This window comes from Amphiura filiformis, chromosome 14 (assembly GCF_039555335.1).
Source record: "Amphiura filiformis chromosome 14, Afil_fr2py, whole genome shotgun sequence".
In the NCBI taxonomy this organism is placed as follows: domain Eukaryota; kingdom Metazoa; phylum Echinodermata; class Ophiuroidea; order Amphilepidida; family Amphiuridae; genus Amphiura; species Amphiura filiformis.
Window position 1 is genome coordinate 48,024,773 of NC_092641.1, and position 18,548 is coordinate 48,043,320.

The following is an 18,548-nucleotide window of genomic DNA, read 5'->3' on the forward strand; positions in this document are numbered from 1 at the left end:
AAAATGAAAGAATTTGTAGCATATAGCCATTTTCTGCACACAAAGTGTCAAAATGGTTTCGGTACAATTTGTTACTGGTTATAATGAACTATGTGTACTTTGCATTCAACTTGTGTAGAATGCTTGTCGTGCAGATTAGGCTCATGATCCCGACTAAAAGGCTCAACACTAATAATTATTATAGCAGCTTGAACACTGAATGCAACACATGTTTTGTTTATGTAGGCCTACATTACACTGTTAGAACACAGGGTAAAACATTAGGTAAAACATTTCACCCAACATAGGTAGAAATTTACCCAACCTATATTTATCATTGTGGTTTGAGTATAATGGTACTTTTTACCCCATTTTTTGTTAACCCAGTGTTCCATACAAATTGAACCCAAATTATTCAAGCTACAAGGTTTGTTCCTGAATTTATAAGAACATTTTAACATTCCTTCTGCTGCTGCTTACAAGCCAAAGTTGGGGTCTGAGTCTGGATACAAATGTCAGCATTGTTTTCTTAATTTTGTAATCTTTGAGTGAAAATTGGCAAATCTGCTGCTAAAATGGTTAAATCTTTCCCAAAGTTACTAATTCCAATTTTTATGATTTCTAGTTTCAACAGATAACATTTTTCTGGTATCAGATTATAGCTTTTATTAGTTATGCCCCCATTTTTTCCCCATAAATATTCGGGTGAATATTATTTATGATAATTGGCGATTTGGCGTTCAGATATAGGGCGCTGCATATCTCTTTCAATTTTTTTTTCAAAAGTAGGCCTTGGTGTCTGTAGGTGTTGTACCAAACCCCTCTTCCAAATCAATTGCAGCCCAAAATAAATAACAGGTGGAGCTAAAGGCATTAAAGGTATAAAGCATACATACTTCCACAAAATTCCATTGGGCCTATTATTATTATTAGGCCTAAAAATGAGCAGTATACAGGCCCGTAGCCAAGGGTTTTTTTGTAGGGGGTGCTGATTTTGAAAAAGTGGACTTTTTTCCCAAGGGGAGGGGGCAATTTTGTGAAAAGTGGACTTTCGTCCCCAAATTTGGACCTTTTTTTGACCCAAAAAGCTTTAAAAATCAGATTTTTTTGCTTGTTACACTCGCAAATTCGTATATTTTGGGACTTTTTGTACACTTTTGCACATTTTTTTTGGGGTGCACTCTAAATTTCAAGGATTTAAAATAAATCCCAAGGGACTGTGATTAGGGACCAATCAAGTGTTAGATTTAAAATTAAATCTTTAAGATTTAAAATTAAATCTTTTAGATTTAAAATTCAAATCTATAAGATTTATTTTAAATCTAAAATTGATTGGTCCCTAACTACAGTCTTAAGGATTTATTTTTAAATCCTTGTAATTTAGAGTGTGGGCTTACTCTGGCGGTATATTCTTATACATGGTGGGGGTGGGGCTTGAATTGTGTTTTGACTGGGTGTAATTTTTACTTTTACTCAAAAAAAAGCAACATTTTGCTCTTTCAGGTGGCGTTTTTGAAACATGGACACATGTCTAAGGATTTGGAGCGGCGAAGCCAGCTCATGTAATAGCTCTGGGCTTCAGTTCGTTCATAACAGACACTCATTCACTGGTGTCATACTGTCATGCGACTTACTGCTGAGCGCCAGTGAGCGGTGTGACGCATGCGCATTGCATAAAAATGGATACAATCAAGGCTGGTCATTGGTTGAAACGCGATTCCGCAATGGCAAGCGATAAAATACTCTGAACTAAAAACGTTAAACATTGTGTGTGTTTTGCGCGTGCTTGAGGCAATAGCTGTGGCAATGACTGTGGACGCACGCACTGATTTGCACGAGTATCTGTGCAATAGGGATTGGACACGATTGCACCATTGGTAAATCTGTAGTTACAGCGAAGACGGACATAAACAAATATCGCCGCCTTCAAGATTCAATTAAGCTTGTTTGTGAATCCGAACCCTATGTGTTTCAAATCAACCATTCTGTGAAAAAACCTACCCCTATGTCTTGGGATTTGATGTGAAAAACCGACCCATTTAGATGGGAACGCCCCTGTATACGTCAACATGAGGCAAACTGTACACTTTTTTAACCAAATCCATCTTGGCAGTCTAAAGGACATACTTAAAGTACTTTACACTATCCCATATCAACGCTGATCCTGCACATTTTTAATGGAGACATAGTACACATTCAGTGTGATGTTGTTGTTGTAAAGTCTTGTAGAGATTCCTTTGTTTTTACAATGGGATCCGTGGATGAACTCAATCAGTTTGTATTTGAATTGGCTAACAATATAAGCCCTAAACCTTAAAGGGGCTATCTCGGATTGTCACTTATTGCAGACACACTTCAACACACTTTACTTTCCACATTTTCAGTTTTCGTGTGTATAAAGGTGTATATTAGGTGAAAAAAATAAGACTCATAACATCCGTGTATTGATGTAGAATCTGTGTACGCAGTTAGTCGCAGCACTTGCGCTAGTTGTGTGTTGCATAATGCCTGACTGGCGCACGCTTATGTAACTTTACGCGAGTATGAGTTCCGACTTTCTCGACATGCACATTACAAAAACTGAATAATTTTCGCCTATGATAAGCCACAGACTTTTGCCTAGGCCTGTAGTTACATCAATATCTTTGTAATGCCTTACTCTTTAGACCCTCTTGTGTATGTGGATGAGTGAAAAGCCTCAGACCCGGTCCACACTAGTGTGTTTTTTCCCGTCGATTACGATCGTGTCATAATCGTAGTATGATATTGTACAGTGTGTCCACTCAATGTCACCGGCATATTAGAATGGTGTCGTCATTCGTGAATGATGAAAACATCCATGATTGGGCCGGTTTGTAGCATGATTGTGTCATAATTGCCTATGAAAATTACCTGTGTGTACACATTTTGTCATTGTTTTATGTTTACTCAATGGGTTTCGTAATTGTCATGGCGTGTGTATAACCATAATTTATTATGACAAATATGCCAAAAATTAACAAAAAGATAGTTTAGTACATTATAGATGAGTTGACTTCTGATCTCAATGCCTGGCAGTATGCGCATGCATCATCTCAATCTCCATAGTTTTTTGCCTGGTAGTATGCGCGCGCATCATATTTTGTTCAGGGCTTGCGTTTTTACCACATCACAATAAGGCTATTGAACAATGTAGTGATTGCATGGGGTTCACCCAAGCATATCGATATACCAGTCCCTTGCCTTTGTTGATAAACATTGAGGTCAACTCATAGAGTTGTTCCTAATTATGTTCCATTGTTTTTGTTGATTACAGAAGCACCAGGACCGATATCCATCATAGGCAGTCCAAGTAAGACCGTTGTCGCTGGCAAACCAACCAATCTAACCTGCGAAGCTACTAGTGCTAACCCACCAGCCACTATGAGTTGGTTCCGAGATGGTGTGTCAAGTAGTGGCGCCCTCTATGTTACCAAACCAACACCGAATGATGCGTCAAGTAAGTGTTTGTGGAAAAGCGGATATAAATCATTGATCCCATCAAGATACATGTGTGTTCTGTACAGAATGGCGGAGGGGGGGGCACTCATGTATAAAAGTTGTATCCGTGTGAATTGACTTTCAGAAATGACCCTAAGCTAGGATGTTGAAAATTTGTCAAACTAACCCTAATCGAGGATTTTACTCAAATAAAAACATTCTAGCAAGGAATTGGTTTGAAAGTTGCCCCTAAACAAGGATAGACTTTATAAAAACACCCTAAAAGTGAGGAATTGGTTTGACATTTGCCCCTAAACAAGGATAGACATTGCGTGTGTCGATATGAGTGTCATTCAGAATTTTTTGTTTGTAAAATTGTTAGCACTCTTTTGTGCCGAATAACTTGATAAATAATGTCACCACCAATGGCCGTTGTGATTTAAAAAACTACCCTTAAAGCGAGGATCGTCCTTAAAAAACACCCCTTCTTCTCGTGTATACATTTTGAGGGGCCAAGTGGACTTACGGTCTTCTTGCGCTCAGGTCTTCAATTGTGAATCTGCACGGATGCTTACAACTTTTATACATGAGTGCCCCCCCCCCCTTCGGGAGAATGGCCAAACTATAAAACAATAAAATCTTCCAGCATCATGATCTTACTTTTCCCATGACAGTAGATGAAACCTGAGTGCTGACTCACCAATCAGTGCATATCAACATGATTGCTCAACCAAGGTCTGCTTATATCATGTTTAATTAACCCTGATAATTACGCATTTTAATTGAGTTTGGAGATGTCTCACTTAAATTAATATAAGATAAACAGATATACAAGAGCCAACTCCATTCTGAGATTATTGAAAGTCAAGTTATGCTTATTAATTCTCATGCATTATAAGGTTTAATTTTCTGTTTGCATTTTAACCAAAAAAGGGACATTGTTGAAGGGCCAAGAAGTCTCAAAAAGGGGTATTTTTCCTCTGAAAAGTTCGCGAAATAAGATGCTAAAGGGGGTGTTAAGCAACAAGCATGAGTACCCACGAATACACAGAGTGTGCAGGGGGGGGGGCATGTTATTGCAACTGAAAGTCCCCATATTATAATCTTACAAAGTTGAAATATCAAGTAGAATAGAGAGCAGGTTGTTCTGTAAATCTATGTATCAGCTGTCATAGAGGGCTCACTAACTAAATCTGAAAGATGTAGAATGTTTTTTGGCATCAAGCTGCATCATGGAGATCACATAGGATAAGTTGAAATAGGATCATGGGGTTGATTGCAGGGCGTAGCAAGAGCCTCAAGGCCCATGGACAAAAGCCAGGGCAGGGCCCTTTTAACATCTCCTTTATCAGCCCTATTTATAACCCACTTTATTTTCACTTTTGCTCGGGCCCTGAACCCTCGGGCCCATGGACTTTGTCCACCCTGTCCAGTGTCCACCATCTTGCTATGCCCCTGGTTGACTGGTTGGTGGTATTAATCATGTGATCGAAGATCGTTAGTAGTAATCTTTGCATCTTGATTTTTGTTCCTACAAAGAAATAAACAAATTAAAACACTTTGCATTATGTGTAAATTTTAAACATTCTTGTACACATTGGGCTATTCCAGTTGAAATCCATACACCCTGTGGAAAACATGTCCTAATAACCCACACAGGGGATGTAGATTCACATGAGCCACACATTCAGTTAATCCCATTTGAAATTCACACTCCCAGTGTGGAAGATTAAAATCGTACCTTCCATAGGGGGTGTATGGATTTCAACTGGAATAGCCCATTTACTGTTTTTATCTCTACAGAGAAATTATCCGATTCCACAAGTGCGCTGTTGCTTACCCCTACAAAGGATGATAATGGAAGGACCTATGAATGCCAAGCCACCAACATGGCGTTAGAATCGGAGACACCTAGGAAGGCTAATATATCATTGGATGTGCAATGTGAGTAGGCAAGAATAGGCCCAGTGCCAGGTTTTATTGGTGCAGGAGGGCTGTCGGGAGCTAAAAAGCAGACCTTTTGTGATTTTTTTCTACAAAAAAAGGGCTATAAATATAATTTCAATGTTTTTCCTGAAAAAAGCAGACCTTTTGTGAATTTTTTCCTTCCAAAAGAAAAGGGAAGATTTTCAACATTTTCAGCAGAAAAAAGTGGACCTTTTTTCTGGATTGGCATGGGGGGGTCAAAAGTGGGAGAAGATTCAGAAAAAGGTTCATTTTTGGCTCTGAGCGGAGCTTATCAGTGCCTTTGTCATGCAACTAACTAGCATTCATTTTCAGGCCACAATACGCTGTTGGTTTTATGCTAAGGATCATTTAATGACTGATATGAAGACTTAAGTTTCGCTTTCTAAGTTTGGCTAAGTTATTTTCGAATCGATTGCACTCCAGATTTTATTGAAATTCAGGCGATAAAAGTATTATTTTTTTTTTTTTTTGACCAAAATAGTCACGATAATCGAGTTATATCTTGGTTCCCTGTGTGTGCTAGAGATTATTCTGGTCTGTATAATTTAAGATGCGTAATACAGACGGAAACCAATGGAGGTACATTTCTTAAGATTTAGTTCAGATCAGAAATTATTTGACTACTTCTTAACTTTTCTTCACTATTTCTTTATAATTTAAATAAAGAGATAGGTAAGGAATGTCAAAAAATAGTCAAGAACATGTCTGAATCTTGAATAAATCCCGAATAAATCTGAACAAATGACTTTTCTGGGGACTATTTGGCTTGCGCAAGTGCAGTACGAAAGCACTGTGCCGATTTTTTTGTTAAAGGTCACGTTTTTACCGATAAGCTGCGATGCTCAACAAACTTCGTACTTTTCTATGAGGCTATTTTGAACCAATAAATCGATTAGTTTTTCTTGATTGATGACATCACCATTTCTGAACCAATCAGCAAACAGTTTTGTGTGATTGATCGATTCTGCAGTAGTCTCCACAGCAGCCAGTTTGGTTCCGCCCTTCCACACAAACATTTTTGTGGAGGAGCGTAACCAAACTGGCTGCATAGGAGACTAAGTTCACTGACCCACTGACCTTGCAAACTCAACCACAGAGAGCTACGGTGCATAATCGAGGTGAAAATACGCTAGTTTGTTTACCATTCTGAGCTCATGAGCTTCTGGTAAATGTCATTCAAGCATTTACGAGCATACCATAATATTTTTTAATTAAATATAAAGATGTTTATTTAAGTTATTTGTAAAATTCAGCGATGGACTTAATATAGAAGTGGTTTGATTTTAGTTGTAAACGCTGACTCGACCGGCATGACAAGTTGAACATGTGAAGTTCCAAATTCGGAAGCCATGTACTACTATTCCATGTAATGTAGGTCTCACACGAACTGCTCCGAGGTTATACTGACTACTAGATTGTCTACTTTTGTACTTTCGTAAGTGATGAAATTGAAGAAAAAATCATGAAGTGAAATCTATCAGAAATAAACACTGATGTGATGTAGGCTAGTCCTGCTTAATCGGAGTACAGCATCCAGACCAGGCAGATCCAGATCCGAACAGAACTTACGATTGTTCAGATGGAACAGTTACAACACACATGACACAACAGACATGTCAGGACAGAACAGTTTTGGTGTTTACAAAAAAATGCAAATGATCTCAAGTCACAAAAATTTGTTATAAAATTTCATTTTTTGTCTCGCCTCAGTCCCGGGGGGGCCTCTCCCTAAGAAATGGTATACGGGGATGCTCAAAGGTTTAGAGGTGCATTTTCATCGTTTTTGGTATACCGATGGGGTGGTTTTGAAGTTGTTTCGGGTATATTAATGACCCCTTATTTCTGTGATTGTATTGAGATGGGCTGTTGTAAGTTTTTGGTTATATTGATGATATAATGATGGGTCGACCATTACAGTAAAAATGGTATAGAGATGGGTTGGTTAACTGATAGAAGCGACTCAAGCGAGGTATAGTGATCGGGTGTTTTTTTGCACTATGCCGGTATAGAGATGGTCAACATTCAGAAGTCTACTTTTAGCACCCCCTGCATAAATATTTTCCAAGAGGCCCCCGGGCCTCAGTATTTCTGTCTGTCCGGGGTGTGGATGTCCGTGTGTCCGCCTGGAGCTGTATCTGGGAAACTGTAAGACCCACGCAGTACGTGGACGCTACTTGGTGGGAGGAAGGGTATCTAAGTTTGCTCCGTAATTGTATGTTTTCGGTGAAAAATAATGCAAATTAACATAGCTAATTTATGCAAAAATCAGCGCAAATTGATAAAATTTCATTTCTGAACTTTGTTCAGGATGGGACTTAGTAATCACTATTTCCGCCTGTGTGTGGGGGTGGGATGTCCGAATGTTTGTCCGGAGCTGTATCTGGGGCACCGTAAGACCTGCGGGGACGCTACTTGGTGGGAGGAAGGGTATCCAAGTTTGCTCCGTAATTGTATGTTTTCGGTGAAAATATGTAAATTAACATAGCTAATTTGCATAATTTATGCGAATATCAGCGCAAATTGATAGCGGTGCATGGTAACGAAACCTTGTGACAGGAATGATACACACCTGCTGATCACCTGATTAGTTTTTGGCGAAAAGTATGCGCATTTAGTTGTTAAGTTGCATAATTTATGCGGAACGCTTCTACAAAATGGTTGGAAATCTGAAGAAATCCGCCTTGTGAAGCTGTTTCTGGGGATCCGTAAGAATGCTAAGCCCTATGATGATGAAACGTGGTGGGGGTAGCATGACCAGAGGATCTCGACCTGATTCGATTTTCAGCGCAAAATATGGTAATTACCTACCTAATTTGCATAATTTATGCATAATATGCAAAAACCTTTTTCTCGGAGACTAGGGGTCGCACATTCTTCAAACTTGGTGGGCGGGTGCATCTTGACCCCAGACAGAACAAGTTTGTATTGGTTAGTGGGTGAAGGTCACTCGAGGTCATCCAGGGTCATCTAAGGTCAAATTACTAAAACTGTCGTATGGGCATGAAACTTGGTGGGTACAGTTAACATTTAGAGTCAAATTTTTTGACGGTCATTTTGGGGTCATCCGAGGTCACTTAGGGGTCATCCGAGGTCAAATTACTAAAACTGTCGTATGAGCATGAAACTTGATGGATACACTTAACATTATGAGTCAAAGTTTCGAAGGTAATTTCGGGTCATCCAAGGTCACCAAGGGGTCATCTGAGGTTAAATTACTAAAAACTGTCGTATGGGCATGAAACTTGATGGGTACAGTCAACATTTAGAGTCAAATTATCGGACGGTCATCCAAGGTCACCAAGGGGTCACCTGAGGTCAAATTACTAAAAACTTGTATGGGCATGAAACTTGGTGGGTACACTTAACATTTAGAGTCAAATTTTCAGACGGTTATTTTGGGGTCATCTGAGGTCACCAAGGGGTCATCTGAGGTCAAATTACTAAAAACTGTTGTATGGGCATGAAACTTTGTGGGTACAGTCAACATTTAGAGTCAAATTTTTGGAAGGTCATTTGGGGGTCATCCGAGGTCACCCAGGGGTCATCTGAGGTTAAGTTACTAAAAACTCGCATGGGCATGAAACTTGGTGGGTACAGTCAACATTTCAAGCCAAATTTTATGTCATTTTGGGGTCATCCAAGGTCACTCAGGGTCATCTGTGGTCAAATTACTAAAACCTCATGTGGATATGAAACTTATTGATGGATGTATTATGCTCTGCAAATAAGATATAGCTACCAACCAGCAAGATGTATGATTGCGTGTGATCTGGCACATACAATGTATATGATTTCACCTGTTGCACATTCGACTGCAATTACTTTCACATTCAAAAAAGCACAGAGCCACAGCGCCATTGGTGCTCTTGTTTGGTAATAAGGCATTCAAAAAATCTACAAAAAAGAGCACTTTTTCTGGGAATTTAGACCACTTAAAATATGCGCCTGTACACTTTTCATTCAAAAAAGGTTTACTTTTCAGAAGTAATAAATCCTGCATATACAGACCTGTACTGTGATACATTCAATCATGACATCTTATATGCACAAACGTGCCAGAAAAAGGATTTAATATCTATAATATTCTGTTTCAGGGAGGGTGGTTGTCAGCCTCCTATAATTAAAGCACTTTTGTTTATAGGATGTCATCTAACTTTTGGTTTGTTCCCTAAACATATTTTCTTCCAATAGATGCCCCCGTAGTGACTGTTGAAAACAACCAGAGTGAACTTCGTGAAGAGATGATGGCGCTATTCAACTGTACTGTGGACGCCAATCCAGAGAGTGTCACATACGCATGGTCCAGGAATGGCGAGCCTATTCCAGGTAAATATGATGTATCATTTCCACAAAAAAGTAGATTTTTTCCCACAAATTGTAGCTTTCTTAGATATAGTGTCTACTTTTCATTTCAAGCAAAACGAACTGGATATTAAAAACAAAGAAGATTTTTATTTAATTCCTGTACCTGCATGTATCCCACTGTTCATTGAATAGTGGGTATGTGAGCAAAGTGAAAAGAGTCATTTTCAAGACATTGGTAACATGAATAGGGTATTTAAACCAAGCAATTTGAGAAAAAAAAAGGTATGATCGAAATCATAAATGTTTTTACACATTAAGACATTAGGATTGTGAATAATATTAATCTAATCTCAATCTGAGACAAGAATACCAACCTCAGATCTCAATTCTATAGAAGCCCTACCTATTGTGCAACAATGCAATACTTGTCATAATTAGGTACGGTTCCATGCAACACATGTACACATTTAAGAATATTTTTGGGTTGTTGAGGTATGCTTTACACTGTCTTCCATTATATTTCACAGGAGAGAGTGGTATGTTGGAGTTGGCTCTTAGCAGAGATGATCATAATGCCATGATAGGATGTGCTGCCACTAATACTATTGGGATCACAGAGGGCAGCTTTACGCTCAGTGTCCTATGTAAGCATCAAACTATAGTGGGAATTCCAATTGAATGCACGCAGCTTTCAATAGCGTGACGAATTTTTGCGTACACTGCGCGATGTACGCCAGTGTGTGCGACTGTGCGTGAGTAACGCGGAAGTGAATCCAACCATGCCAACGCACTCGTGATTGGATAACATTGTGTCCGAGGTCGTGTGTTCGCGTTGTAGTTTGAAATACGCAATATACGATCGCGGTTGGATCGAGTGCAGCTGTTAAAAGCTGCGTTCATTCAATTGGAATTCTTACTATAGACCATTTTACACAGCCATAAACATGGTTTGTAAAGATATGTTTTGACCCATGTTATCTTACCAGGCGAGGTGCATTTGAATGGGCTATCCCAGTTGAAAAGGCTGTTCAACCGCTAATTGGAAGATGTAACCTTAATCTCCCAGACTCCCACACACATGGAGGTGAAATTCAAGGGATGACTCCAAGTTGAAATCTATACACCCTGTGTTTTGGGTATTAAGGTCATGCCTTCTATAGGGGTTGTATGATATAGGCCAGTGGGGAAGGTACTAGCATTCCAAATTTTGTGTGTTGAAGTTCGCACTCTGCATAAATCAATGAACATCAAAAGAAGATATAGGCAGGCTCTGTGTCAAAAAATGACACATAATAATTAATATCTGGTGCACTTGTATAATAATTCTGTAATGTTTCATTTAATCCCTCAGATGGACCCAAAATCATAGAATCTCCAGAGGGAGTATCAGTAGATCTTGGAGCACCTGGTAGTATGCAGTGTTCAGCTGTTGGTAACCCTTCCCCCACAATCAAATGGACACGTCTTGGTTCTCAAGCCACTCTCAGTAACATGCCCACGCTTCAGTTTGATAGCGTTACTGAAAGCGCTATTGGAGTGTATGTGTGTACGGCAACTGTGGTGGGTTTTGATCCTGTAGTCAGCTATGGAAGATTGGCCATTAATGGTAAGTCTGTACAACGTATGCTGTTTCTTTTCTGAATGAAACATTGAAAGTTCCGGGTAGTCCACAGAATTAGAGAAGGAGAACCGGACTCCCTATACCGCCACGCATAATCGCGCCGTCAGCTATGGGGAGAAAATTGGGGTATTCGGTCCTTGCTGACAGTGCGCCGAGACGAACGAAAACAATTCTGCGTCTCATTTGAAGCGTTGTCGTACTCGCGTGCTGGTCGCATCAAGTGCGTTTCTCAAATGCGCCCATCCATGTCGCGCTTGCATGACAACGAATGTCTCGAGCGCATTCCGAGGGAAACCGAATACCCCCAATTTTTGCTCCATGCCTGTATCAAGATGGCAGTCGAGTCCTGGTTCTCTGGTTTTAATTCTGTGGGGTAGTCAGATCTCATATTTAAGTGTTGAGCAGCCACTGTTTGGTGTTTAGTCTCTGCATCAATGTCTGCCATAAGCTCCATTTGGTGGATGAGAGAGCAGGCACTCAAGGGATGTGGTTGGCTGTCTTTTGCTCTGTTCTGCATTCACAGGCTGGGCGCAGACAGAACCCCTATCAATGGCAGAGCGTCATAGGGGTGCGAGGTGGAGGGACTTCAATCGATTTGAAAATTTAGGAAAATTGCCAACATCTGGGAAGAAGCATGTCATGATTGGTTGCTAATCATTGTCAAGACATCAGACACAATATCCAGAGTTTATCTCTATAGATTCATTTCTCTCATAAGGGAATAACTCTCATAAGGGAATAACCCAACATTCTGATGATGTCCTATAAACAAAAGTGCTTTCGTTAATAGGAGGTTGACCCCACCCTCCCTCCCTGTAACATAAGTGTGCAATATTGACAATTCCAACCCCAACCGATATTTAAACTATTTTTTTACAATCGTAATCATAAATTTTAACCTCTCCCCCTAATGAAAGGACTTTTAAGACTTAAAAGACTTATAAATCATCAGAATTTTGCTTTGTTCATAACATCTGACGTTATTTTATTTGGCAGGTCTACCAGAGATAACCAGTGCTCCAGTTCAGAAGGCAAAGCTCAAAGGCAAAGCCAAGTTAACCTGTTTCACAGGCACCAAACCAGACCCCCATACAATAATATGGTCTTGGGAAGGTGGTCAGTTACAAGCAGGTGAGAGAGGCTAATACCTTTGAAAGATTTTGTGGCATATTTACCCTTCCAAGAAAAGATGCAGTATCTGCTTAGACTAGCCAGGACTTTGGGGGGGGGGGGCAGAGGGAGAAGGAAACTTGCAAGGGGACAGAATTTGACCAAATGGGCTAAAAAGTACACAAAAGGCAGACAAATCTTAAATATCAGGGTAGCCAGCATAGCATCCCACAGGGAGTATGACTTCTCAGGGGGGTCTACATTTGCCTTCATGTAAGCGTTGAATCATTTGAATGTCGCAAATAGATGAATTGCTAATGAGGGTATATGAGGGTGAGATAATAGTTATTAATGAAAAAATTGTAGAATAAAATTTGTGTTTGTGTTCTCTACAAAATGAAAACCCTGATTACACAAGTAAAATGTTTCCCTCTTTGTTTTCACAGGAACCAAGGGTCGCTATTCTGTTATCAGGGAGGAGACAAGAGGCGGCATACTAAGTACATTGACGATAACCAAAGTTAAAAGTGATGATTTCATGGACTATAACTGTACCATGGTGAACAGTGTCGGCAGCAAGACTTTCATCATTTCTTTGCAGCAAGGACGTGAGTTGTATTGCAGAGTTAAGGGGACGGTGGGTTTGTTTGTGGGAGGATGAGGGACATTCAATTTGCATTTTGATACAAGTGCTTGGTACATCAGGGTAGGGTGGCACATCGATCTGAGACTCACAATCATGAAATAGCTCATAGTCATGGGTTTGAATCCACCTTGAACCAATGTGTTGAGCACTTTTAGGCAAGGCTCTTCACTCATACACTCCTATTTCCTCTCCCCACCAAGGTATACAATAAATGGGTACCAGCTTTATTCAGTGCCGGGAAGGTAACAGATTTGCTGTGGAGGAGATATAGCGATCCTCCCGCAGCAACATTTCATGGAGAAGTCTGGCCCACTGAATGCTACGAAAGAGAGGTGGGCACTCCAACCTGTAAACGCATGTTTGTTTGCTTACCCTTTGGTATCAATTTTTGGAACTTGAAAGACGGAGAGTTCTTGAAGAACCTGTTTGGAAATGACTAGAGGGTTGTGTAGATATGACTTTGCTCTAGCCTTTTTAGTAGTTCTGAACACCGAACACAGAATTCACATAATACAACATACCGTAAACGTTCGCCTAATGGCGCACCTGAGCTCCTTTGACTTGGTAAATTTCATGTACAAAAAGAGAGCTCCCGCCTCTAAAAATCCCATCAAGAAGCAAGGGTACTTGCCCTTATTTGCTGATGGGATTTTTATGGGAGGGCACTTTTAGTTTGTGTCTAAAATTCCAGTTATGTCAAGGGAGCCCATAGCTCCATTTAAAAGGCGAACGTTTACGGTATAGGCCTAAGTAATTATGGTAAATACTATAGAACCATGGAAAGTTAGTAACTTTGCAACCTATTTTGCTAGCTTTTCACTCAGTGTCCAAAAGGGATGTCGGAGATACACAATTAACTTCTAATATCACAGGGCATGCACTGAGTTGGTTGAATTTAAAGTAAAACTTATTCTGATTTCTTTTACCATTTCTCTTAGCAATGGATCTGATCATCTACATCATCATTGGTGTTGTTGCCACGGCCCTGTTCATCTTCCTCGTCACAATAATTCTAATGGTTTACTGCAAACGAAGATACCAACGTGAGTATGAGCTAAGGGATGAAATCAAATCTCGACCAGCGGTTGACCGTCACTTCCGGTCACTTTCTATTGTTCTAAACAATGGAAACTGGGCGGAACCAGTGGTCAACCACCAGTCGAGTTTTGATTTCATCCCTAAACACTTTTTTTAAGGGGGTACTACACCCCTGGCCAATTTTTTGCTTATTTTTGCGTTTTTCTCAAAAATTATAGCGCATTGTTGACAAGTAAGATATGTATATTACAGGAGCAAGGACTAACAACTACTGCACTGAAAATTCAGCAACTCAAGACAAGTAGTTATTGATTTATTGATCAAATATTGGTTTTCCCTCATTTTTGACTGTAACTCCACAACTGTTGTCTGTGCTGAAATAAAATTTCAAGTGTAGCAGTTGTAGTCCTTGCCCCTATAATATACATATCTTACTTGTCACCAATGCTCTATAATTTTTGAGAAAATGCAAAAATAGGCACAAAATTGGGCAGGGGTGTAGTACCCCCTTAACACGTTTATTTCTGTAATTTACACATAAAAAAGTATAGGAAGGGCTGCTTAAAATTAACACTACATTATTTATTGCTGATATTAGCATGTTAAATACCCATGTAAATGTGTTTTGTGGGAAATAAATGCATTGAAGTTTTTTAAAAGTGTTATCGAGGAATTTTTACAGTGCAAGATACGAAGACAACAAAAAGCAGTTTGTGCTAAAAGCATGTTGTTGCATGTGATTTCAGTAGAAAAAGCCATGCATGAAAATAACCTCTAATATATGCCCCCATTTGGAAAATGCAACTCCCGGGGGCGTTTATTCAAGGAAATATGGTATACGGTATTAAAAGATAGTGTACAAAAAAACAAACTAAGATTTTGAGACTTAGAATCAGAAAAAAAAATATCTTGCATGTTCCTTAATATTGTTTAGCTTGAAGCCTAATTCTATTTTGTAATACATGCAGGTCGTCAACAAGGGAAAGGAAAAGTTGAAATTGAAATTGTCCGCAGATCAGACTCCGAAGACAGCATCGACAAACCAAAACGATCTGGTAGTAGTACATCAAGTAGCACAAACTCCAAACCACGTTACGCTGATCCACACGACTATGTACCAGCTCGACGTGGATCCCGTCATACGCATGATACGTGGGAGGATCCCATCTACCATCCTGGATCATACAATCCAGATTGGAGAGATTCCTTTAGAGATCAGTATCCAAGGCGATCATATGCACACTCTAGTAATGATTATATAGAGCCTGATGATCTACCACATGGGGTAAGTGTAATATTGCCATCAGTTTTGAGGGAACGGGGCTAATAACACTTGTTATAAGCTGGTTTCAGAGTTTCTTACTGCTGCTGTTGTGTGGAGTAGCACTTGGTGAATACTGCTTGGGAGTTCTGAGTTGTTGTAATTGGCATTCACCAAGCGTCTAGAATGATTAGATATTTTATTTTTCCTATAGCCTGATTGCATACTGACCTAAGAAATGTCTGCTCAGAGCAGCATGACACTCCAAAAACCATCATTTATAGGGTGTTTTTGTATGGTGTAGTACAATTAAGAAATAAAGGGTAATGCATTATCCTTTACACGCAAATAATGTGTCCGAGGCAGTAAAAACATAAATAATGGGTGAGGCGCAGAGGCGCAGCCGAACCCATTATTTAAACGTTATTACTGTCGAGGACACATTATTTGTGTGTGAAGGATAATGCTGCACCCTTTATTTCTATTCTATTACCAGAAAATAGTGTGATTTAAAGAGAAAATATCATTTTTTGCACAAATATTTAAAGTTGTTTACTTCAAGGTGGAGTGCGTGCGCTTCAGTGACAGCGCCAGATCGCGGAAATAATGCACGCAAGCAACCAAGCGTAATGCTGTGCGTAGAATGTGTTACTGGCGCCGACCCATTATTGCAGAATAATGGGCTCTCATGTGACGCGTTTTAACAAATCACAGTGCGCGATTTTGAATAATGGGTCGTAAGAGTAATAGAATAAATAATAAAGCCCAAATACTTCAATATAATGTAATATTTTCCAGTCTGTCTCATATTAATGTTAATTTCATACTCATACTTGCCGCTTTGACGACGATTTTGTGTCACTGCGCAGTCTCATCAGAAACGACTAGCGCCAAGCTCAGTTATTGCTGTATCATTTTTATAGAAAATTTCTGATGGTGCGTAAGTTGTCAATCTGGTCCATTTATTGGCGACACTATTTGGTGAACATCATTTATCATAAATTTTGCCTCAAAAGATGTTCATGATCATTGTTTAGTTACACTTTTCCTTCTACCATTGTTTACACTTTTCCTTCTACCATTGTTTACACTAAAATAAAAATTTATTCAGCTTACCTAAAATTGGGTCTTTACTCATCCTATATATTTCTTTCTTTCTCAGAATTTGCCAGAATGGAAAGATAATTTTGATGATGACAAGCCACGCAGTGTTGTGGATGATAGCAAGAGTTATGGCAGTATTTCACTCTCACGTCGAAGCAGCAAATACCAGCAACCACCATCATACGACGAATACAAAGATCGTCGAAGCAGCAAGTACCAGCGGCCACAGTCAAATGATGAATTCAAAGATCGCTATCCAGAAGATGACGAATACATGAAGGAATGGCCCGAAATGACTCGCAGATATTCAAACCATAGTTACTCGCGAGACAGTCGATACTCGCGAGACGATCACATATACTCAAACGATCCATATTTCGATCAAGATGATCGTTCTTACAATGACAGAGACCGTTATGGAAAACGTTCCGATTACGATGATCGTGGTTATGATAGATTATCAAATAAAGGTTCTGATGTTTCTTCAAACGATTCCAAACTAAAATTGGCAACTAATGTTTGATGAATTAGCGGGTTGCAATCAAAGATGTAGAACCAAAGAGTACTGACTCTGCCATGTTTGTGTGTCGCTCACGAAGGGCAAATACCGTAAAACCCCGTCTACAAGCATGTAGAGTGCTTCTGATGAAAGCTACATTAATCCAGGCGCCATTATGGATTATGAGCAAATAAATTACGGATCCAAGCATATACAAACAAGTATTATTTTAAGACCAATCTATTGTATTGGTATATTTACGCTGGCTTCGAATTAATTTAGCTTTCATAAAAAACACTATGTATGCTTGTAGACTGGGTTTTACGGCAGTGTACTGTCAAATAATTTTGCTGTGCGCCTGGCAAGCTTCAATTCAAAGGTGTTGCTGTTTGCGTTCAGCGTGTTAACACGTTCATGCCAAATGGCACTTGTGCTAATCCCCATATAGGCAACCGTGTAATGCTGAAGCAGTGTCTTAGCTAGTCACCTGTTAGACGGGGAGTTTGCTCTTGGGACGGGCAAAATTAATGCCTTTGACAGATGCTACATTATAATTGTAGGGGTTGAGAAAGGCTATTGACCTTTTTAGTAAACCAGATTTGCAAAATAAGGCAATAGCAACAAGACTCTTTGAACCACCAATGGACTGAAGAAGTATGGTAAATGTTTTAAAGGTCAAATTAGGAGTGGACAGGCAATTTTATTCAAATGACAGGCAAGCCTCAATTTCTAGCTCAAGCTTAAGGTTATACAGGATTTTGAAATTTTGTGTAGGCAAATTGGCTGCACGTAGCCACCTAAAATATTTTGTTTTTCAAAAAATAAACATGGCAGGCCTAAAAATCATACTTCATCTTAAAGTTGACACTCTAATGATTATTATTGTAATACTTTTAACGTCATAGCTCATACACAAATGTACTTTGTAAGTGTTTCAATTTGTGTTCAATTTCATGAGCATGAGGTTTTTTTGGAAAGAGGCCAGGAAAATATGGGGAGAGGGTCCGATTTCATTGCGATTTCAAGCATATGTGTTACAAACAAACCAATGAAATAATGTACCTATTTATTCTTTCGATAGGTCCTCCTGATTTAAAACAGTAAGCTTACATGTTCACAGAATGTCAATGAAAATGATGGGGTAAATGTCGTCTTTTTTGCAACAACAATATTAATTTAGTGTGCCAATATATTGACACAATTATTCCCTACATTATTTCTTTGAAGTATCAGCTAACACATGCATATCAAAATTTTATGAATCAGATACGGAAACATTAAAAATAATTTATTTTATCTCAGCATATCAGGCCAAATGGTCCAAAATGGAGTTCTGAGATATCCACACATTTAGTTTCAAGTACTCACATTTTCTGCTATTTCACAGTATCAATTCACAATCCCATAATATTCCAGGTGCAGTGCTCCTGTATTACTACTGATAATCCTTACTGCATGGGAAGTATCAATTGATTTTCACAAAACTTGCAGAAATTGACAAATTTCTGCCAAAAGTTCCACACTATCTATATATCATGTTCAAACCATGTGCTAACTT

General features: G+C 39.2%; 1 protein-coding gene across 1 annotated transcript in view; it reads left to right on the forward strand.

Annotated features, from left to right (window-relative positions):
• LOC140170214 (kin of IRRE-like protein 3) overlaps positions 1–17,728 on the forward strand; it is a 41,672-nt gene extending 23,944 nt beyond the window's left edge. The window contains exons 4-13 of the mRNA XM_072193549.1: positions 3,275–3,457; positions 5,242–5,382; positions 9,598–9,732; positions 10,239–10,355; positions 11,063–11,317; positions 12,329–12,463; positions 12,889–13,050; positions 14,027–14,131; positions 15,095–15,411; positions 16,550–17,728. Coding sequence (XP_072049650.1) covers positions 3,275–3,457; positions 5,242–5,382; positions 9,598–9,732; positions 10,239–10,355; positions 11,063–11,317; positions 12,329–12,463; positions 12,889–13,050; positions 14,027–14,131; positions 15,095–15,411; positions 16,550–17,014 — 2,015 coding nt within the window. The 3' untranslated portion in view covers positions 17,015–17,728. The remainder of the gene's footprint in view (positions 1–3,274; positions 3,458–5,241; positions 5,383–9,597; positions 9,733–10,238; positions 10,356–11,062; positions 11,318–12,328; positions 12,464–12,888; positions 13,051–14,026; positions 14,132–15,094; positions 15,412–16,549) is intronic.
• The last annotated feature ends 820 nt before the right edge of the window (positions 17,729–18,548 follow it).